We start from the raw sequence: 22,899 nt of genomic DNA, 5'->3' as shown, positions 1-22,899 counted from the left end.
CTCATATCCCTTGGCTTGTGGCTGCTTCCTCCATCTTTAAAGCCAGCAACAATGCGTTGAATCCCCTTGTGCCTCAGTCTCTCTTGCCTTTGCCCCACGGCGTGTCCCAAATAACCTCCCTCTAACCCCAACTGGGAAAGGGTCTCTGCTTAAAGGCTTGTGTGACTAGGTCAGTCCCATTCCAGTAGTTTAGATAACTTTTTTACCTCCAGTTCTGTGTCCTTAATCATATCTGCAAAGTCTCTTTGCCATGGAAGCCAGTGTATTCCCAGCTTCCAGGGATTAGGACATGGACATCTTTGGGGGCCTGTAATTCTACTTACCATATAGGGCAACTGCCAGGTTGCCCTACAACAGTCTACTACGTTCTATCCTAAGTATTTGTGATATGTGATGTCCTGGCAATTATTGAGTGATTACATGATTTATGTTTTTAATTACTTTTATAATGCATAAATGAGTGATGTGATGTGGACCTAAATAGCTAAACTATTTAACTCTCCTTCTATCAGTATTAGGAAGACTGTTGAAATAGGGGGACTAGGCCTTGACTTTCCTTTCATTTGAATGCGAAACTTATGAAGAAATGATTGGAAGTAGATAAACACTAAACCAAGAACTTTGTTTTTGTAGAACAAGTAGTGTTTTTCTTTGATCAAAAGCAGATGTGGTTGTTGTCATTTCTATTTAAAATAATGTTAATGTATTAGTATTTTTCTCCACATGGAATCTCTTAGATGAATAAATCGCCAGAATTTTAGCTGATTGCTTCAAGATTGGCAGGAGATTTCATGTTATAAACTTTTCAAATACTCTCAATCACCCATTTATTTAGATGAAAAACAAAATACCTATTAACATTTATAGATGGGTCCTCCCAATCCTGTACCTTTGTCTAGGTCACAGTAGCATTGTTCAGATGAATAATTTATTTCATAATTAACCTAAATAATAAATACTTTCAATTGTCTAAGAAATAAACATGAGTTCCTCATTGGTAGGGTATTAGAATGTAAAAAAGTAGAGAACCCATTATTTGCTTTATAAATGTTCTGAAGGGGATTATTTGACTAATGGACAATGATGATTTTTCTGTTACCAAATTTCTTTGTAAATGATCCAAGGAGGTACAGTATGCCAATAGTGCTCTGTTTCACATTTTTTGTTGTTGCTGGCAAAGATGGATTTTTAAATTTATCTTCGTGTCTGATAAGTATAAGTAGTCTCATTATCACTCTCTGTTCTGACAATGTGTATTTTTTGCTCTTGCCGTTTTCCGTTTTAACTAGGGCGAAGCCAGCGTTCCTGGCAGCAACTCCGACCTCTTCCACTGGAGCACTGCTGCCACCATGAAGGTCCTGTCGAGCACCACGACCACCACCAAGGCTGTGCTGCAGGCCGTCAGTGACGGGCAGTGGTGGAAGAAGTCCTTAGCTTACCTTCGACCACTTCATGTAAGCAATGCCTCTTTCTTTTTAAAATCCCCTGGGTGGCTTTTGTCAGTGCACAAGCCCTGCTTCTCAATTGTTTTCATGTTGTTATAGCTCTGTCCCCTCTAGATTATTAAAATAATCTCTTAAGAAATCTAGGCCTCCCATCAGAGGGGAAAGAATAATTTATTTTATAGAATGTAACTTACTCCCATAAGGTGCTTGCAAATGACATTGGTACAGATTGAGGTGTGGTTTGATTTAATGTCAGAATTAAATGTCAGAATTAAAGTTTAGTGGAATGAAAAGGAAATGATTCCATCAGTGCTTACTTGTTTTTGCAGTATTTCTATGGGCCAGTAGTCAAGGAAAAGTGCTAGAAGCTGGTGGGGCTAAGGTTATTGGGGCTGCAGTAACAATAATGCCACATACTGTGGGGCTTCAGCAACAAACATTTCTTCCTCATGGTTCTAGAGGCTGGGAAATCCAAGATCAAAGCTCTGGTGGGGCCTGCTTGCTGTGCTCTCACATTGTGGAAGGGGTGAGGGAGCTCTGTATTCTCTTGTGTAAGGGGGCTAGTCCCATCCATGAGGGCTCCATTCTCATGAGCTGATCATCTCCCATAGGCCCCCAACTCTTATTTTTTTTTAATTTATTTTTTTTACTTTGAATTGAGGTGTAGTTGACACGGAATGTAACATTAGTTTCAGGTGCACAACATAGTGATTTAACACCTCTACACATTATGCTGTGCTCGCCATCTGTCATTAGATAACACCATTACAGTACCACTGTACATTCCCTGTGCCTTTCATCTCCTTGGCTTATGCATTCTGTAACCAGAAGCCTGTACCTTCCAATCTCCTTCACCCATTTTGCCAATCTCCCACCCCCCCCGCCACCGGCAGTCATTAGTTCTCTTATTTATGTATCTGCTTATTCTTTTTTGTTTGTTTGCTCATTTGTTTTTTTTTTAGATTCTGCATATAAGTGAAATCATATGGTATTTGTCTGTCTGACGTAGTTTGTTTAGCATAATACCCTCTAAGTCCATCCATGTCGTTGCAAATGACAAGATCTCATTCTTTTTTATGGCAGAGCAATGTTCCATTGTATATGTACACCCAGAGGCTCCACCCCTTAATACCGTCATGTTGGCGCTTAGAATTTCAACATGTGAATTTTAGCAGGATGACACAAACATGCAGTTTTTAGTAGGTGCTCTGGGTAAAGAGAACAGTGTAACAGATTCTTTCACCCATTCTGGCAATAGAGGTCAGGACAAGCAGTAGATTGATTGGGTGTGCTCTCTGTGACAAGTGAACCTGTTACTCCCCTGTGCTCTCACACTGCAGTCCTTGGTCTCACCAGAAAGCTTAGAGGAAAAAGAAACAAACTTGTTTATGAGTTCACCCCAGACACTCACTGGGTGTATCATTCATTTCATTCATGTTCCAAATACTCTTCAGGCATTTTTTGTGTGCCAAAGCCCACGCTAGTGATTGGGAACTGAGTTGGGGAACCCTTTCATGTGCGAGGCCTGTATTTCAGTGGGGGAAACAAAGCTGCCAATAAATATTTGTGTGATAATGTAACAATAGATGGTAGGGAGGACTGAGGATGACTTCAGCAAGATAAGGGGAGAATGATTGATATTGGGGGAGTGAAGGTCTGATTTGGATAGGAAGGTAGGTTTCTTCTGAGTCACTCTGAGCAGAAACCTGACTGGACAAGTAGAAAGAGCACAGAGCCCTTTTTAAAGGAATGTGCTAGACATCTTTGTAGAACAGAAAGGAGGCCTGTGTAGTATGAACAAAGTGAGCAGTGGGAAGAATGATAGGAGGTGAGATCAAGGAGGTGGTGAAGATGCCAGTATCTAAAGCCTTGTTTAGACTGTGATGGGGACCACAGATTTTATTCTGAGTGGGATGGAAAGTTGTTGGAGAATGTAGGGTTCACTTTACATCAGATCATCTGAGTGCCATGTGGAGAGCCGGCAGTGTGAGTCAGAGCACGGGCAAAGAGACCTTTGGTCTAGCGTTCCAGGTGAGAGGTGGTGGTGGGCTAGGCTTGGGCAGCCATGAAGGAAGTGGGAGATGTATTTTGTGGACCTGCAGATGGTCTTGGATGTGGGATATGCAGGAAAGAGGGGAACTGAGGATGATCTAGCCGAGATGGTTGGGTAAAGGTAGATACCACAGACAGAGATGGTGTGTGCTTGGCTTTGGGGTACGTATATCCATACACCTCTTCTCATTGTAGGTATCACACTGGCTGTGATTGTGGTTACTTTTCTGTCTCACGGCTAGGACATTTTGAGGGTGTTGTGCCTCTGATGAAGTGTGTAGCTCTGTATTTGTTAAGTGTCAGTTGTTGTTCTTATCCTCATTTGCAGCAGTGCCTTCACAGTTTCCCGAGGCTGTGGTTGGCATCAAGTGAGTACTCTGTAAATGCAGAGGAATGGGTGACTGTTTTACTTGGCTCCTCCAGTGAGGAGCTTTACAATCTGAGGAAGATAAACCCAAAGACAATTAACTACTAGGGTTGGACCCCTAGTAGGGGTGCTGTTGAACAAACACTTACCAGGGAGGACTGTCACTGACAGGTCTTGAAGGCATTTGTACTGCTTGCAGTTGTGGGGTAGCAGGCATAGGGAAAGGGGTGCCCTTCCATCTGGCCTTCAGCTGGCAGGGTTTCAGCAGGTGAGGTCCCAGGTGGGCCTGGAATCACAGGGTGGGGTCTGCCAAAGCAGTCAGCACAGACAGGCCTCTTGTAGTGGAAGAAAGGCATAGAAGCTGGTAGGATGGGAGAAGGAGATCTTGTTTGGAGTGAAAAATTAGCCTTTAATGTGAAGTGATGTTGAAGAACTTTAAATATTCTCTTATATACTTTAGACTTGATAGTGTGGCATGTTAGTATAGTTTAGGTTTGTTGAGCAGGGGAGCAATGTGTATGAAATGAGGTTTTAGGAAGGTTATTCTGACTGTAGTAGAGAAGTTGCCATGTGTTTAACACTGATTGCTTCTTTGTTTTTGATGCATTGATGTCAGAGTGACCAGGAAAATCAAAAGGCACTGCAGGCTGAACTTGAAGTGCTGCTCTTAGAACGTAGGTGCTGTTCCTAACGCTTTTGCTGGGTGTCCATGTCACGCTGACAACACTCTGTGTAGTTTCCATGCTGCATGTCGATCATCTTCTCCCAAGATAACCCCTCCGTCTCCCTCTCTATCTGCCTCTAGTGCCTCTTCTTCTTATCTACTCTTCTTCACTTTGTTCTATTTAGGGGCAAGAATTTGGTGGTGTTTATCAGATTGGAACCACAGCCAATGAAAGTCTAGAAAAACAAGGCTGTCATCCTTTTTATGAATCTGTCCTCTCTGATCCCTTCGTCACAGAGGTAAGGACAGCATGCCTGAGAACATAGATGCAACTGTCATGCTGTTGTGGGCATTTTAGTATAAACAGAAGTTAAAATGTTCCTGGAAATGTACATCTTTGGCCTCATTCTTACTCATGTTATTCATTGGTTTTATGTGACTTTTTAAAAAATACATATTTTTAAAAAGATTTATTTTATTTATTTGAGAGTGAGAGAGAGAAGAGGAGTGAGTACAAGCAGGGGCAGGGACAGAGGGAGAGAGAGAATCTCAAACAGACTCCCCTCCTGAGCTGGGAGCCTGACACAGGGCTCAGTCTCACAACCCTGAGATGCTGACCTGAGCTGAAATCAAGAGTCGGACACTCAACTGAGTCACCCAGGCAACTTGGTTTTATGTGACTTGTATATGTCATAACATATTATGAGATTAAAATCTGTTTCAAACTTATAACATGCTCTAGTAAGTGAGAAGTTCTAATTCAAGTCATCAAAAGATATAAAATCCTATAATTCTGTTCTAAGAATATCTTCAGAGGAAAAGGTACCTACTAAATGGTATAACTGCGTTGGTCTAGTCTGCAGGGACCTATGACCCCCACCAGCACGTTCCAGTGGAAAGCTTTGCAGAGGTATTACTAAGAACTGGAAAACTGGCCGAGACGAAAACAGAAGGGGAAGAGGTATTTCCAACAACAGAAGGTATGAAAGAAGGTTCTAGTTCCCTGATAGTGTGTGACTCTACTATTAGGGGAACCATAAGTGAAAAACTATGAGTGAATAGGAGTGGGGAAAAACGATAATAAATTGTTGTAATTCTGAATAGCTAAACTTGACACCATCGTGTATTTATTTAAAACATTTATTTGAGTACCTTATGTTTTCTGGATACTTACTAATATTGAGGATTTAAAGAGATAAGTGTGATATAATTGAAGTGATTCTTAAACAGGTATTTCTGACTTTATGTGTTAGTTAAGAACTCTTAAGTATTTGCTTCACAGAATGCCGATGTATATTTCTCTTGTTAAGAATTTTCTGCATGGCTGCATATCTTGCCATGTAGAATTTTTTGTGAAAGAATTAAATGTATGTAAGTTCGCCAGACACCTTTCCATTTGTATATTTTTCCTCTATACTGTCCTTACTTCTTTTTAAGATGTAGGATCGTTTCTTTGGCTATTTTTTTTTTTCCAGTTCCCTGTCTCTTCTCTTCCATCTTTAGTGAATACCTCATGATATAAAGGCTGCTGGAACTCCAGCTATCTTTCTTTTTTTTTTTTTTTAAATTTTTTTTTTTATTTATTTACGATAGTCATACAGAGAGAGCGAGAGAGCAGAGACACAGGCAGAGGGAGAAGCAGGCTCCATGCACCGGGAGCCTGATGTGGGATTCGATCCCGGGTCTCCAGGATCGCGCCCTGGGCCAAAGGCAGGCGCCAAACCACTGCGCCACCCAGGGATCCCTCCAGCTATCTTTCTATATTCCAGATATCAGTAAAGAGAAAAGAAGAAGGAGGGCAAAACAGTCTCCTTGGTAGTCCTCCCCACTCCTTCCATTCAGATATTTCTGGCTGTCTCCCACTGCCAGTATACATGGATGATGCAGTCTTAACTGAGCACGTTACTGCATGAAATAAAATTTTGGGAAAATGTATATGGGGAATAGAATTGCCATTTTCCTAGAAACCTCATTCTGTCACTCATTTTTGGATAATCCTGCTTTCAATCAGTATTTGTATGTAGTTGGGAAGAGGGGAAGCAAATACCAGTTTTCTATCCACTGTGTGGGGTCTCTTGAATAGTAGCAGCTTTTTACTAAGTATACCATTTTTCTTCGGTTCTGAGATGCATGTTTTTTTTTAACCTCTTATTTCTGAAATCAGGGTACCTCACATTTGATGAGTATACTTGTTTTTCTTTATTTTTTTCCTCCTCTAACAAGCTATTATTAAATTCATGGCACATCTTGCAAATAATGCTAAAAGTACATGAAGAGTATAGTTGCATTGCTATTTACCCTTTTAATTATTCTTTATTACTTCTTGCTTTTCTTTTTTTACTTGTCTTTTTTCAATTCCACAGACATTTATTTGTAGCCAGCATTTACGTTTCTACACTAAGAGAAGCCCAATATCAAATGCTATTAGTACAGTGTCTTACTTATTAACAGACCTCCTGATATTTACCATCAGTCCTATTTTAGAGATAAAGAACCATGTTTCAGGGACATGAAATTGTGGATTTTGTTGTTGTCTTACTTACAAAGCCCACAGTGGTTGGTTGAACTTAATTCAGATTCACCTTAGTCTGATCATTGTAGTGGGTAGTATTTTCCACATTTTAGCAGTCTCTGCAAGGCAATGTGCTAGACCCTGAATCAAAAAAAGGAGACATAATCGCAAACAAAAACATGCCAGTGTTACTGTTTAGTTTGGTATTTTCTATTCAACACTGGTCACTCTGTTGAAGATAGCATTTTTGCAAGGTGGAGTTTGCGATGAGGGAGAAAAATTGTCCTGAACAGTAAAAACTCCTCGAAATGGAACTATGGTTCATTTCCCTTTCCTTTGACCACACATGACATTTTCATACTCATAGTAAAGTTCTGTAAGTATAACAAAAAATAGGAGGTGTCCTCTGTTTCACCTATTTGTTCCTCAAGCCTCCTTCTGGATAAATTATTTTTAATTATATGCTTATAGATCAAACTGTGATTGATTATTGAGATGGTTTGCATGGATAGAATCTAAGACCTTAAGAAAAATAGTGGGTTGGATGTGGAAATGTATCACCCATTGATCAGCATAATAATGGACTAAAATCATACCCAGGAAGTTGGAAACATTGATTCACACAATATTTCTATTATTTAGCTTGCAGCATACATATGTGTGAGCATGAGCACCTCTTTTACAAAAGGCACCTTTTTCTCAAAAAGGTGCAAAATAATGACATCACGTTGTAAAGGTCCGAGAGATAGATGCCTTCTTGGAGCAGACTCTCACAAATTGATTTCTCAGTTGATGAAGGCTTCTGCTATTTTCCAGAACTGTTTTCTTGGAGAAAATGAAAGGCCCTTGTGAGGCACAGATTTCTGGGTTATTAGACCTTCCCTTTTCATAGGGTCTTTAGAGTACTTGATCATCTCTGCTACAGTTGGTAATTAAATGATAAGGCATCCAAATGATTGTGAAACATGAAGCAAATAGAGAGGTGTTTTTTAGGACTTGTGAGGAGTAGGGGAACCATACCTGATAATGAATCAGGGGAATCCCCATCCAGTTTCTTTCCTCACCATGTGTTCATTATTCACTGAAGGAATGATCCTTGAGCCACCTGTGTGCTTGGCACTACCCTTGTACTTGGACTATAAAGTTAAAGAAGACATGGTCCTGTCTTCAGATGGCTTACAGTTGGGGTGAGGAGACAGACAAATCTGTGTATGTAACAGTACAACACAAGGGGTGCTCGGATTATAGACATGTGACACCAGAGTGGAAAGGGGGTTTGAAGAGGCCTCCCAGAGCTGGTGATACTTGACCTGGGTTTTGAAGGATGAACAGGGGCAGTGTTGGTAAAAAGAGGGAGGTATGTTGGGAGGGGGAGAAGGGGCATAAAGAGGGAATAAAATTCACAGAAGCAAAGATGGCAAACATCACAGTTTTCCAGGGACTTATAGATTATTCTGATATCCAGAGGGAAGAATATATGTAGGCAACCAACCAGTGAAGAAGCAAGGCAACACCAGGCTGGGCAGAGATGCAAGGCATCGTGTGCTAAGTTAAATGTTTTAAATGAACCTTCCACTGAAAGCTGTAGGGGTTTCAAGCAGAAGAGTATTATTTAGTTTTCCTTTACCTCTTTATCTGTAAAATGGACACAACGGCTTGTAGGTTCCATCCCTAGGCTGTTGCTCACCAGTGGTGGTGTCGGGCCCCTCTTGGGCACAGTTTCACAGACTGTCCCTGGCCTGCATTAATGTTCTGGGGGCCATCATGTGCTATAGCCTATCCAGTTACCATTTCCCCTTGTTTCCAAGGCCTCTGCTGTTTTCCATTCTTGTTTCACACTAGAACCTCTTAGGGAATTTGTAAGAAGCACTGAAACCCGGGGGATCTACCATAGACCATGTATCTTAGAGCCTCTGGAGTACAGCCCATGCATTAAATATTTTTTAGAGTTCCTAAAGCAATTCAGTCATTAAGCCACGGTTAAGACCCTTTGGAAGTTTCCCTTAACATTGCTACTATCTCCCCACCCATCATGTCTAATCTTCAAACTAACACACTTGCTTTCTGAGCCTCTCGCCTGGCAGTCTGGTCATATACCTTTTATGTCTGTGCCTGGTCTCTTCAAGCCTGAGGGTCAGACTCTGAGTGTCCTGTTTCTAACGTGGTTACAGGGCTGCTTGGGTATCCTATATGGTAGGTGCAGAGTCAGTGTCTCCCCACAGTGACGAGAGGGAGCACAGTGCATGCATCACAGTTGCTGGGACAGGAATGGAGGCTGTGCTGTTGGTGAAGCTGAATCCAAGTCCTGGGGGCGTGTGCTTGTCTTAGCAGTGTCTGTGAGATTTTAGCAGGACTGCAGGTGTTTTCCTTCTGTGCTGCTCTTTCTTCAGATTGTCTTTTCTGACTCTCAGATTTTTAATACTCTACCAAGGGACAGCATCCAAGTCCATTAAAGCATTAAAAACTTTTTCCCAATATTGTTGAATTGAGTGGGGAAAAGATTTCAGGACACTTATATATATTAAAAATGAAATTTTTTAAAATAGAAGTGATTTTAATATTCCTTTAATTTTACATTTGGGGTTATAATTTATGATTATAATTTATGATGTACGTTCATAACTACTGTCACATTGGATATTTCTAGATAATGCTAATATATATGAAATAGATATCTTTGGCTAATTTATAATATCAATATTTGTCAGGAATTCAGCAGAATTGAAGAATGACATAGGTTAAATGACCCAAATTAAAAATTGTAAAAATATGACTTCTGACTTTGGTTCAGAAGTAGGTCATAATCCAAATTAAACTTCCCAACGTGATCTGACTTTTCAGAATTTTTTAATAACGTTGATGAAAAGGTTTTTATGGAGACTAGCTGAAGAAAATGGATCATTATTTATTTAGCTAAATGAATGATTTAATGGCTAATGATTTCCAAATCAATAACATGGGCAGCTTTCCTATGTGAATTTAATTCTGGAATTAAATTTATCATGGAGTGCTTTCCAGAGGCACTGAATTTGCACAGAATTAGCTCTTGGAGGCTTAGGCATAGATTTCATCTGATTTTGGCTGTATAACTTGTTATAAAATGTATGATATTCAAGATTTTAGAACCAGCATTGCACATTAAATTCATTTATTCACACTGATAAATAAATGGAGGGCATCATTCTTTTGGGGTTTGTTTCTCATATACCTTAATGTTAACATAAAATCACTGTGACTCCATCTGTAGCAAGTATGACATCTGGTGAATCCCAGTGAGACCCCTGGGGTCGGTCTACTTCAGATTATCACTGATAATTTTGTCAAATGCTTCAATGGCTCATAGTTTGAAAGACTAGGAAGCTTCCTGTCTGTCGGGCTTGATTTCCACTTTATAAGAACCCTTGAGTCTCAGTGCTGCCTAGAAGGTTTTGGTGTCCGGGGGCACAACTTCATGTAACCCTAATCACCCCCCATTGCCAAATCCATCACATTGGGGTTTAGGCTTCAACATAAATTTTGAGGGAGCACTAACATTTAGTTCATTAACAGTGCCTTGACAGATTAGCCACTTTTCCGAGTTTAGGTGATTGACATTAGCTATCCAAACCTGTGTAAAAAGCAAGATAAGACTATCTTCTTTGTGGGGTTTTTGTAACACTTAGAGCTAATACTTGCAAAACATCTTTCTCATGTCTGGCTTGCCAGAGCTGATAGTTTAAAAATTACAGGTATTTTTGTTTTGCAATACTTAATATTGTTCTTTGTAGTAATTAATACTGTTCTGTAAAGCAATGGCATGAGTGTAGACAGAGAATTTGCACATAAGTCATTTGAAGGTCAGACTAATTTGATTGGTGTATAGCATAGGGATAGCATCAGTTAAAACCACAAATTAAGGTTGGCTCATATTTACAAAAATATTAAATACCATATAGAATTTAATTTTCACTCCTTAGGGAAATGGGAAACCATTGGAGAGGTTTGTGTGTGTATATGTATGTGCACATATTTATGTTTTAAGCTCTCAGACATGATTACACTAGTGCTTTGACTAAAATTAATTTTAGTCAAAAATTTGTAGGAAAGCGCTGTTTTAGAATGGATTGGCAGAAGGAAGACTGAGGCATCAAGTAGAGTTGGAAGGTTGTTGAAAGAGTCCAGTTTTTATTTTTTGTCTTTCTTTCTTTCTTTCTTTCTTTCTTTCTTTCTTTCTTTCTTTCTTTCTTTCTTCTTTCCTTCCTTCCTTCCTTCCTTCCTTCCTTCCTTCCTTCCTTCCTTCCTTCCTTCCTCCCTCCCTCCCTCCCTTCCTTTCCTTTCTTTCCTTCTTTCCTTCTTTCTCTTTTCTTGTCCAGTTTTTAAACTATAGTTTGTAGCAGTGAAAACAGTATCTTGTGGAAAACAGTTCTTTGGAAATGAGTCAACCTGCTTGGGTGGCTGATGGCTGGGAGCAGAGAAGAGGGTGAAGTCCAAGATAACTCTGTGATTTTATGTTTTGCTAATGGGAAGAACAGAGCACCATTGTCAGAAATAGGAACAATACTGGGTAAAGAATTAGTAATGTGGGGGATTATTTGAGTGGCAGCATCCCAACAAGTCCTGTGAAATGGGTCAGGACTCTAGAGATAAAAGTTGGGGAAATACACTGAGATAGCAGCTGAAGTAAAGAACATAGCAAAGTTCTCTTGGGAAGAACTTGTCAAGTGGGGATTGGCAGTCATGAAGTTATCTAACCGAGTCCCCACATTGAGCAGTTGAGGAGAGGAGGGTCTGCTGGTCATTTGAGGTGAGATGCTCGGGGACCCTGGAACCCTGAAGTCAAGGAGGGACATGGCAGTGCCTTGTACTCCCATGAGCCCTGAGAGAAAGTGGGAGGGAGATGATTGTTCAATTTGTTAGACAGAAGCTCTCACAGGAAGAACTTTTTTTTCCCCCAAGACTGATATGATTTCTTTCTGTGTTGGCGCAGAACCAATAGAAAAGAACTTCTTGTGATTTTTAAACCCCCTTTGTTGATTTGAGGAAAACAGCCACCTTCTTCCACAGAGAGGTTGTGAGGAATAACTAGTTCAAGTAAGTGCTGAGTGCTCAGTGAGAAGAAGCAGAGTAGCAAGGAGAGTGGTCGCAGAGGTGCAGCAGCCCTTTGGGTGTGACCCTGTAAGTCTGCAGTTGTCTCCCTGTGCAATTTGTCTGCATGTCCCAATGTAGTTGCTAATTCATAAGTCATCATGACTTCTATAAAATGGAAGTCATCACCTCTCTTACCACCATGGCAGTTACTAATGGAAGAACCAATTATCTGTCATGGGGGTGGGAGGAAGGCATCAAAAAGTGTCCTAAATGGAGAAATGGAGAAAATGATTTGTTTCCTCAAGTCTATAGTTTATTTTATTTTTTTAAAAGATTTTATTTATTCATGAGACACACACACACAGAGAAAGAGAGAGAGAGAGAGAGAGGGAGAGGGAGAGGGAGGCGGAGACACAGGCAGAGGGAGAAGCACGCTCCATGCAGGGAGCCCGACACGGGACTCCACCCCAGGATCAGGCCCTGGGTTGAAGGCGGCGCAAAATCCCTGAGCCACCTGGGCTGCCCCTCAAGTCTATAGTTTAAAAGAGAGGCAGTGGAGAAACTTCCTAGGTGCTTTCTATCTGCTAAAGAGATGATATGTACTTTACATACTTTACTTCATTGAATCCCAGTTTACTTGTGAGGAAAATTAAGGCCCTGATCTAAAATCTGAAATGCTTTGAAAGCCAAAAGGACTTTTTGTAACTTGGTTGGCATCAAAACCTGAACTAAGCTGACATGAGGTTAAGTCGTTGCTTTATCTCATTTTGTGTGAGCATTCCAAAGTTTTACAGCAGACATATTAATGTCTTTGATTATCAGGTGTTCTCAGGTCGGCTGAAGGTATCATATAATATCTGATATACTTAGAGTGTAACGCCCTGAAAGTACAAAGCATTCTGAACTCCGGGACACCAACTTGTGCAGTGAATCAGTGCTGGGTCTCCATTTTGATCCTACCATGTGCTGTGGATGGTTTCCTTCTCGCTGTATCATTCTGCCTGGTTGAGTAGTTTATAGATGCTGTTTTAGTTGTTCTAAAGTGTACCTGGGGTGTTGGTCTTACTTGGGTATGGTAAGACACCCAGAAGTGGAAGTGATGGCCACAAAGGAAGAAGCACAGACTCACACATCCCTAGAAACAGGAGGCAGGCGGGCCACACACACAGCCCCATGGTGGGGGGGGGGGCACTTGGATCAGTCAGAGGCAAGAGCAGAGGACTGAGGAGAAAGCATGGGCAAAAGCCTTTATTGTGCTCTCCGTGGGAATGAATAGGGGAGGGATTGTAGGCAAACTTGAAGAAGTGTAAAATAGATGGTTTGAATCATTTTGTAAGACTCTGGGCTTTAGAGTTATCTCGGGTTATCCAGTATCTCTCCCTGGGGTGATTAGGGTTGTCCAGTATCTCTCCCTGGGGTGATTAGGGCAGGAGAATGTAAAAGCCAGGGAGAGGAGGTGGTTCAGAGTATTGCCTCTGAATTGGTTGTTCGCAGGCATCTTATTTGCTGTCTTTAGGAATGTCCAAAAAAAAAAAAAAAAAAGGAATGTCCAGTTCTGGGAAGGGCCATCTTTCCAGGATCAAGACCTCCAAGATGTGGGACGCCTGGGTGGCTCAGCGGTTGAGCATCTGCCTTTGGCCCAGGGCGTGATCCTGGAGACCCGGGATCGAGTCCCACGTCAGGCCCCCTGCGTGGAGCCTGCTTCTCCCTCTGCCTGTGTCTCTGCTTCTCTCTCTATCTCTCATGAATAAATAAAATCTTTTTTTAAAAAAAAAGACCTCCAAGATGTTAAAGCATCGTAGAGTAGAGAAAGAAAAAGATAAACACATTTGTATGTATGAAATAAAATCTATGGATGTTATTCACTTGGAGCAAACATTTATATTTTGGGGTGATTGTTTTCACTGCTTGGTCAAAGTAACTGATGATTCTTTGGACTCTGTCTCAGAGTACTTTTTGTCATACTTTAAGTCCATGGAAATTAGCTATTTCTTTTCTCTTTCCTACTGTTTTAAGCTTTGTATTCAATTATATATGTTCAAGAAATACTAGAGGTCATCTTGTCAATGAAATAATATAACTATTTTTAAAATAAATCTACTGGAGCTTAAGTATTCAGATGAAGCTCTTCTCCTTGAATGATATTTCCTGGGGACTGTGCTTTTATTTCCATTATGTCGTTACTGTTCTTTTTTTTGTTGTTGTTTTAGTGTGTTGTTGGGTTGTTTCTGTTTTAGAATTTCCTTCAGGATCTGTATGTAGCACATTCATTGGAATATCTCCTGAATATTTACATCTCTTGAGGGTGCCTTGGTTTTGGGATACAGACAGATGCACAGGAAATGGAGTAAAAGATAAAGTCCATGATACGATTTAAAAAACATAGATCTGACTGGAAGGGAGTCAGTAACAGAACTGATGCTCCCAAGGCCTCAGGTTGGCCCCAACCACAATCTGAGAGGGACGGTCCTTCAGTAGCTGGAGCAGAGCCACACACCTGAAATAAAGATTCCTGAGCTTTGAGGAGACAGGATTAATTTTGATGAATGGGTTCAGATACACTGGAAAACTAGAAAACTGCTTTCTTTTGCATGAAGAAGGGAGATATCTGAAAACAAAATAGGGGTAGAAAAAAATAACTAGGTGAGATTGCAGTTGTAGGTCACTTTATAAGAAACTATACGAGAAAGAAAATTAACAGAGAAGAATTATTAATATGTGAAACTATTGGACCTTTTTTTTTCCTCCAAAATATGGATCCTGAGGGACTGTTAAGCAGGTATCAAATGGTAGAATATATAAGACAGATAGAAGTCAAATGGCAGCCCTGGGGTCTTGTGCATCTGTGTTTGTATAGTGTACAATTTCAACACACTAAGTAAATCTTTCTGGTATCATCTCGGGTTAGGCAGATTTAACTTACGTGTTTCTGATAATTTGCTTTTTGTCTTCTGGTATCTGGAATACATAGCCAACCCCTTCATCCTTCAGTTTTCATAATGTTCTAGAACGCACACACCAACATTATCTCTCTTCTTTTCTCATAATTATTTGGACATAATTTGATTTGGGCCCTTTGCATTGTATTTTTTATTTGTTTGGAAGCTTTCTCTTGTCCTAGTATGTTTATCCAAGAGTGGAGACTGATTATTTTTTTAAGATTTTATTTATTTATTTATGAGGGACAGAGAGAGAGAGAGGCAGAGACACAGGCAGAGGGAGAAGCAGACTCCATGCTGGGAGCCTGATGTGGGACTTGATCCTGGGACTCTAGGATCACCCCCTTAGCCGAAGGCAGGCGCTCAACCACTGAGCCACCCAGGCGTCCCGAGACTGATTTTTCATAGTACAATGTCAGGTTCAGGTTCTCACTGATACGGAATGAAGGAATGAATTTGTAGATAGGAAGTCCTGAGATTGACTGGTGGTCCATTTGGTTCATAAGGTTTGGAGAATACAGAGGGTATGAGTATTTAGAGAACCAGTATTCTCTCTCTAAGGCACAGTGGAGAAAGCTCAGTGTTTTCTTCTATGAGTCATCCACAGGAGATTTTGAGTTCTAAGTCAACTTTTGACACTTCACCCACTTGTAGGTGGTTCCTCACCCTACCTCCGTTTCATTGCCCAGACTGTCAGCTAAGCCCAGATTATATAAATGACTTAAATTTTAGTTCAAGTAAGGCACAATTAGGAAGGTAAATCTTCTGGAAAAAAATTATATGATGTATTTCCAAAGTCAAATATCATTTACTTTGGATTATTCACATACTATTCTCCTTCATTAGTGCAGATCATGAGTCTGCGTTTTTTAAAAATAAAGGATTTACGTTGTGATTACATATGACTACCTGGTATTTGTCACTAGGACCCTAAATGAATGGAATATTTCCTTATGAATACAGACTGTGTATAAACAGACTTTTTTGGCAGTGTGCTCTTTTATTAAAGCCATGACATTGATAATTGTTGCTTATATAAAAAAATCTTGTGGGAAAGTTGTTAATAGTTGGAATATTTTAAGATCTTATATAATCAAAGCAAGGGTTTTAGTGGAATGCAATGAAGAGGGATGTTCCTAGAAGGAATAAAACCATATTCATTGTAGTAATCAAAAGATTTATCCTCAGTTTGCTCACACAGCTGTTTCGTTGCCTTGCTTTTTAGTGTTCATATGCTCATTTTCCATACTAAGCTGTCATTGATATACTCAGTTTTATAGCATGGCCTGGGTCTTTGAAACCAAAAGATTAGCTGTAAGAAAGCATCCTCACCAATCCATTTGCAATTAGACTTTGTACCCGCATGAACAGAATTTTTTTTTTAAAGATTTTATTTATTTATTCATGAGCGACACAGAGAGAGAGAGAGAGAGACAGAGACAGAGACACAGGCAGAGGGAGAAGCAGGCTCCATGCAGGGAGCCTGACGCGGGACTCAATCCCGGGACTCTGTGATCACGCCCTGAGCCAAAGGCAGATGTTCAACTGCTGAGCCATCCAGGCATCCCCATGAACAGAATTTTTAAGAGCATAACAAATAGTACAATATTTCTGAATTAAGACAGGTTTACTATTTAATAACAATTTTTCCTATGATGTGTATTTGGATGGTATTAAGAGGCATTTGTAAAAGGTCTTAAAGAGTCCTCTGAAGCTAATTATCTGTGGTAATCATGCAAGATTAAAAACATGGCACTCAGTAACTACAAATGTCATATAGATCCTCAAGAATAATAATGCATTTTTTTTCCCCTGCCTTCAGTTCTATTGCAGCTGGCAAGTGATGCTTTACCAAATGACATGACATTGGCTCTTGCTTATCTCCTTGCCTTACCACAGGTAAGTTTACCCTTACCAAGAGAGGATTTAATGAATAATAAAACCTGTACTGGAGATTTTTCACCAGTAAGTTGTTTATTATATATTTCACTTCCTTCTGATTATTCTTACATACTGAAAGGACTGTGGTTGTCAGTACTCAGAGAGCAGATTCTACAATTTTAACTGAAGTGTTAATTTCAAAATCTTCTTTTACTTGCAGAGGGTCTGCCTTTATGGTGTCTTCTGAATTTTAATGTAGTTCTATTAAATTGAGCTTGAGTTGAACTTTGAACCAAAGTGGAAACTTTGAACCAAAACTCTACAGCGATTACTGAAATGTAATAGCTTATGATGATTTCCTTAATTTCCTTTCAGCTGAGTTCATTCTGTCATGTTCCTTGCTAGGTGTTGGATGCTAACAAGTGCTTTGAAAAGCAGGCCCACTCTGCATTATCTCTCCAGCTGGCAGCATATTACTACAGCCTCCAGATCTATGCCTGCTTGGCTCCATGTTTCAGGGACAAGTGCCATCCTCTTTACAGGGTGAGTTCTCATGGTTCCCACTTTATTAACAAGCAGAGTTAAAGCTTCTCTAAAATAGTTAAAACACGTGTTTACCTCTTTGGAGGGACTGATCTGCCTTGTATCCAGAATGCATTCCCCGTTGCTCACAGCCCTGGCCTTTCCTGTGTTGGACAGAGTTGCTTTTCCAGGCATCAGTAAGAGGAAGTTTCCAGTGTTTATGGTGAATGCCGATTCTCTCCACAACTTTGCTCTCATTTATATTATTTTACAAGGTTCTTAGGAAAAGGTTTAAAGTAGTAGAAGAGGATAAGTGGAGAATTGGCTTTCTAATTCACTGCCCGAAAGTAAGATGGCTCCGATTTAGGACAGGAGGCAATCCAGTTTTTTGAGCAGTTGCTGTACTTTGATTTATTTGAAAGCCAGAAATATGAGAGTAGTAGCTGCACAGATAAACTATTGAAATGTGTCAGGCTTACTTGCCACCAGGCTCCAGACCACTTTTATGTAACTTTATTATTTCTGAGCAAAAGCGCCTAAGTGTGGCCTTAAGTTACGTGTGACTTCTTTTGTGGACACAGAGCTATTATAGATGCCATTAGAAAATCCAAGCCCTCCAGGTTTACTTACGTATACCAGTTTTATCTATCTGCCTTTGGAAATTATCTGTTTTTTGTTTTTTGTTTTTTTTTGTTTTTTATTTTTTTGTACTGAAGTATTTTAAGAGAATTACCACTTTTAGAGTAGATAAGCAAATAGATCAGACTTTCAAATCTACTACGTGTACAAATAAAAAGTTCAAATTATATTGAGGCATGATTCTTTCCCCTCTGACTTCAAAGCACACTGTGAAGAAGTGATTTCACAATCTAAATGTGAATGAAAGTACTAACTCCCTCAGCCATCCAAAACGTATCTAAGTACATGAAAACATTCCATTTATGGCAAAAATCTGTGGCTTTCACTCATCAGTTTTTTTTTTTTTACAAAGAGTAAGGATAGCAGGAGTTGGGGGGTACCCTCTGCAATATAGGCTAATCTCGCAAGGGCAATACTATCATTAGATGTGTATTGTCCTTTGGCATAATCATATTGTGATGACATTTGGCTATGAAAGGAATGTTTTCTTTTTAGCCAGTTAATATTTAAGGTATTACTTTATTTTAGGGATCCTGAATGTATTTATTTTTGTTTGTTTTTGATAGCTAGTGCCGCTTCATACAGTTACTTTATTCCATGCTCTAGTAATTTCCCTAGAAATATCTCAGGTATGTTTTTATGTGAAATAAGTAATTGACCTATTGTGCTGTAAATTGAGGGAAAGAAGTGATTATTTAGGTGGAAAGATGGCAGGTTTCTTTCTGGAACAGCGTACTTGCTTTCTTACATTTAATCGGATGGCTGGCAAAGAATGTTCACAGCATGTTTGCTGGAGTCTGCTTCTAAATACCCTTTCATTAGTGCTGTGTATGTTCACAAGTAACAAATAATTTACTCCAAAACTCCAAATATATTGAAACACAGTGAAGCTTTACTTCGACCAAGAGCTTTGTGACGTGTTGTAAACACAAGTTTGTCGTGTCCTCAGAATGTACTTGACTGAGATTTCTAAGCGGGCACCATGGGAATGGGATCCAAATGCTCAAGTGGGATCTCCCCCTTTTGTTCCCACTATATGTAGTCTCTGTTAAGATCACACTATGTGCCTAGCACTGTGCTCCATTTCCCATGAGTTCGAAGGATTGAAAGGCCAGTCGTCTGGGCACCTCATCATGTGTGCCAGGGACTCTGACCAAGCGTTAAGATGAAAAGATGGATGTGGCTGCCCGAACCCACTACTTAACCATAAATGAATAGAGGCCAGTTACGACATGGGGGTTGGAGGGGTTGCCTGAAAGAGCAATGCTGACCCACACAGCACAGACCACACGTCATCCACCCTTCAAGGGCCAAAGAGGTTGCTGCAGAGCCACACTGTAGCCTCATTTTCTGTTTCATTTCGTTAAAACCTTAATTAAAGTAGTCCTCTTGAAGGAAGATTTTAGTGCAATACATATTGTTCCTGTTTTCCTGATAGTAAATTATTTTGTACCAAAAGTTACAAATCTCAAATCATGTACTGTTTGTGAGAGAGGTAAGTTAGGAGAAAACCATTAAATTCCATCCTTACTTTTAAACCTGGAAGTCCGTTTCCTTCTTCAGAAGCTGCAGTCACTCCATAAGGAACCCTACTTAAAATTTCCACAATTGCACCATGGGAAGAAACAAAGTAGAACTCCGAAAGCTAAGGATTAGAAGCAAAAGTGCTTCCATCTTGGTTTCTTCTGTGTTCTTTTCACTCAGTAGCAGTGTGAGCATTTTATTTCCAGGTCCTATATTTTGTATGTCGAGTGCCTCATGTGAAGGACCTAGAGCTTAGCATTGCAGTGAGAAGAATAGTAAGACTTGATTCCTGCCCCCATTTTACCCTTCACTCCAATTTCTCTTTCTTCCTTCCAGCTTGTGTCACCCCGCTGTCACTGCCCTTCAACTCCTGATCTTGTTTCTGTGACTACTTTCCTATCAAACTATCCTTTCCTTTGAAGATGTCCCTGGGAGTTCTCTTGTCTTGTCCCAGCCCTGGGCCTCCGATCCTTGGTGGTTAGACCACGCACCTGCCCTGCAGCATGATTCCTAACACCTGCTCCCATTCTGCTTTGGGGCCCTGTAGCATAAGGCAGCTGCTGTTCATGGTCATTGCTCAGGAAGCATCATTAGATCCTAGTGGGAAAGGAGCCAGTGAAGTCGGTGTGGCCCAGTGGTGGTGCCTTAGAATGGGATTTCTGACCTCTCAGCTGCTCCAGACAGAAACAGGTGTGCCCTCCAGGAGCCAGCCAGTTCATTTTCCAGGGACTTCTCGGCCACTCTTTGGGAATTGTTTTTGGTTGGTTGGTAGTCTGAAAGGTGAGCTGCAGAGTCGGAAGGTATCCGTGATTTCTTTTTAATATCAAGATATGAAGACATTCTGAAATTCTTCCAGAGAGATGTGTTAATAGGGAGATAATAGATGTGTGAATACCTCTCCACTTGTCTTCTCTCTGCCTCTGATTCTCAAGTTAATTCAGTCTCCATGGTTCATCACCTGGACCACTGTTATAGCCTCGTGAACACCACCCTATCTTCATTTTTGTTAGTTTTATATCTTTTCCCAAACATTTGTCAGAGTGGTCTTTCTGAAATGGAGGCCTGGTCATCCGGCCTTATCCCTCACATCCCTCAGTGATGTCCTATTGTCTCCCAGGGTCTGCATGTCCCCCAGGGTCTGGCCTCCGCCTGTTTCTCCAGCTTAATCTTCCTTTGTTCCTGCCATCCCAAGCCACTGACATTTCTCAAATGCCCAGTGTATTCTCTTTCCTTGTCTTTGAACCTGCGTTTTTGCCTATAATGTTTACTCCCAGCATTTCTTTGCTTAGCTCCTGGGTTCAGGTGTTTCTTCACCCAGGCAGGGTTCCTGCCACCTGCTGCTATTCTGCAGCACTCCTAAGCTGTGTTCACTGCTCTTCCATGGGCATTTGTACTGCCCCCTGCTTGCCTCAATCATAGCACTTAAACACTCTATAGCTTTGAATTTACATACTCTTCATCTCACTAGATAATGAGCTATTTGAGGCCAGTGGCTGTGTTGTATTGATAGATTTTTCCCAATGTAGGACCTGGATAATAAAAGGGAATAAGTAAGTGTTCTTCGGGTAGATTGTTGAAAATTAATGAGTAATCCTTTAGCACATGTGAAATGATTGAATTGTCTATGTGTGTATATACATTTGCTCAAGTATTTCTCAGATGATTACTTTATGCTAGGCAATATTCTAGATCCTGGGGAAGCATGAGTGAACAAAGTACAGAAAAACCCTTGCCTTTTCTGGACTTACGTTGCATTGAGGAAAAGACCTCATAAGCAAAATAAATAAATAGAATTTATACTCTATTAGATGGTGATTAGAGCTATGAAGACAAAAAGCAAAGAAGAAGAGTAAGAAGTGTGTGTGTGTGTAGAGTACAATTTTTAAACGGGTTCAGGAAAGACCTCAAATTGAGAAAGTGACTTTTGAGTAAAGACTAAAAGGTAAGTACAGCACAATGAAGATAGGGGGAAGAGCATTCCACAGAGAGGGAACAGTAGTAACAAAGGTATCAAAGCATCACTGTGCCCTTCATGTATCCTGTGGTACCTTTTCACAATGTATGAGATAGTATTGAGATTTTACTATATAAAACTCAGAACGTTTGAAGAGTTGCCTGACTCCAGATGAAAAGCATAGAATTGCAATCTGTGACCAGACTTCCTTATGATGAGTAAGATTTCCTCTGTCTGGCTAGGAAGTATCAAAAGGAGTGTGTGTGTAGTTGAGGTTGGGTGGGGGTGGGTAACAGCAAGGGTCAGCCTAGGGGCTTGCATATAGAAGTTGTCCATGGACAGTAGAAAGATCAAACTAACCCTGAAAAGGCATGGGCTCTCTTAAAGTACCTCTCATATTTATTCTTCCACTTGATCCTATGAACAACCCCATTTTGCAGAAGATAAGACTCAGAGAAATCCAGTTGCTCTGGTAGGAAGTGACATTCTATCACTTAGAGCTTCTGATTTCAGGCTTTACCTGCATTTTGCTTGGACCTGAGTGGTTTCTGGAATGCAGGTCTAATGAGTCATTCCCAGCAGGATGTTCCACTGTGGCTGATTTTCACATAAAATCTAAGCTCCTTTATTTGATGGGCAAAACCCTCAGTGAACTGACTGGTTCTTTCTTGCCCCACCAGCCATGATCCTGACATGAGCTCTTTTGAAGTGTATGTTTTAGCCTTTCCAGAATTTATATTTCTCTGAATTTAGCATCCTTTTTCACACCTCTGTGCCTGTGCAGTTGTAATTTCCCCACTTGAGGTGACTCCTTCTTCCCACTCTGAACAGGTAAGTCTGAGCTCAAAAGAGCCTCCTGAGCAGACATAGGCCTCTTCTGGGTCTCACTGCCCCCCCCACACCCCCAATGTGGACACCCTGGGAGTGGTTCTTTGTGAGATTGTAACTGAGGCACAGCTGTCCGCTCTCCATGGGGTGATCTTATTTGAGGGCAGGGGCCCCATCTCTCTCTGAATTCCCAGGACCTCACCCACTGGAGTGACTCAGTGGCTGTTTGTTGGCCTCTGAATAACTTCAGGAATCATTTCAACTGCTGTGGGTCGGGACAGCCTTCAGACTTGAGTTTTGTGTATTCCACCTCGCTTAGATTTGAAGGGCTCAGAGATGGGCACAGTAGCTGGATGATGTAAGTACATAGGAGTTGTCCACTGACCACCTAATGGCTCATCATTTGAGGCTTTTCATCTTCCTTTGCATAAAACAGCACTGCTGAATTTGGAATTAAATATAACAAACTCCCAATGAATCATTGTAGAAATTGAAATAAAAGTGG

At 40.6% G+C, this 22,899-nt stretch overlaps 1 protein-coding gene across 1 annotated transcript in view; it reads left to right on the top strand.

Annotated features, from left to right (window-relative positions):
- NBAS (NBAS subunit of NRZ tethering complex) overlaps window positions 1-22,899 on the top strand; it is a 322,484-nt gene that overhangs the window by 193,297 nt on the left and 106,288 nt on the right. Inside the window, exons 36-40 of the mRNA XM_055327484.1 lie at window positions 1,290-1,454; window positions 4,714-4,827; window positions 5,385-5,508; window positions 16,869-16,945; window positions 17,333-17,470. Coding sequence (XP_055183459.1) covers window positions 1,290-1,454; window positions 4,714-4,827; window positions 5,385-5,508; window positions 16,869-16,945; window positions 17,333-17,470 — 618 coding nt within the window. The remainder of the gene's footprint in view (window positions 1-1,289; window positions 1,455-4,713; window positions 4,828-5,384; window positions 5,509-16,868; window positions 16,946-17,332; window positions 17,471-22,899) is intronic.

This window comes from Nyctereutes procyonoides, unplaced genomic scaffold, assembly GCF_905146905.1.
Source record: "Nyctereutes procyonoides isolate TBG_1078 unplaced genomic scaffold, NYPRO_anot_genome, whole genome shotgun sequence".
In the NCBI taxonomy this organism is placed as follows: domain Eukaryota; kingdom Metazoa; phylum Chordata; class Mammalia; order Carnivora; family Canidae; genus Nyctereutes; species Nyctereutes procyonoides.
This window is presented reverse-complemented; position numbering and strand designations above follow the sequence as displayed.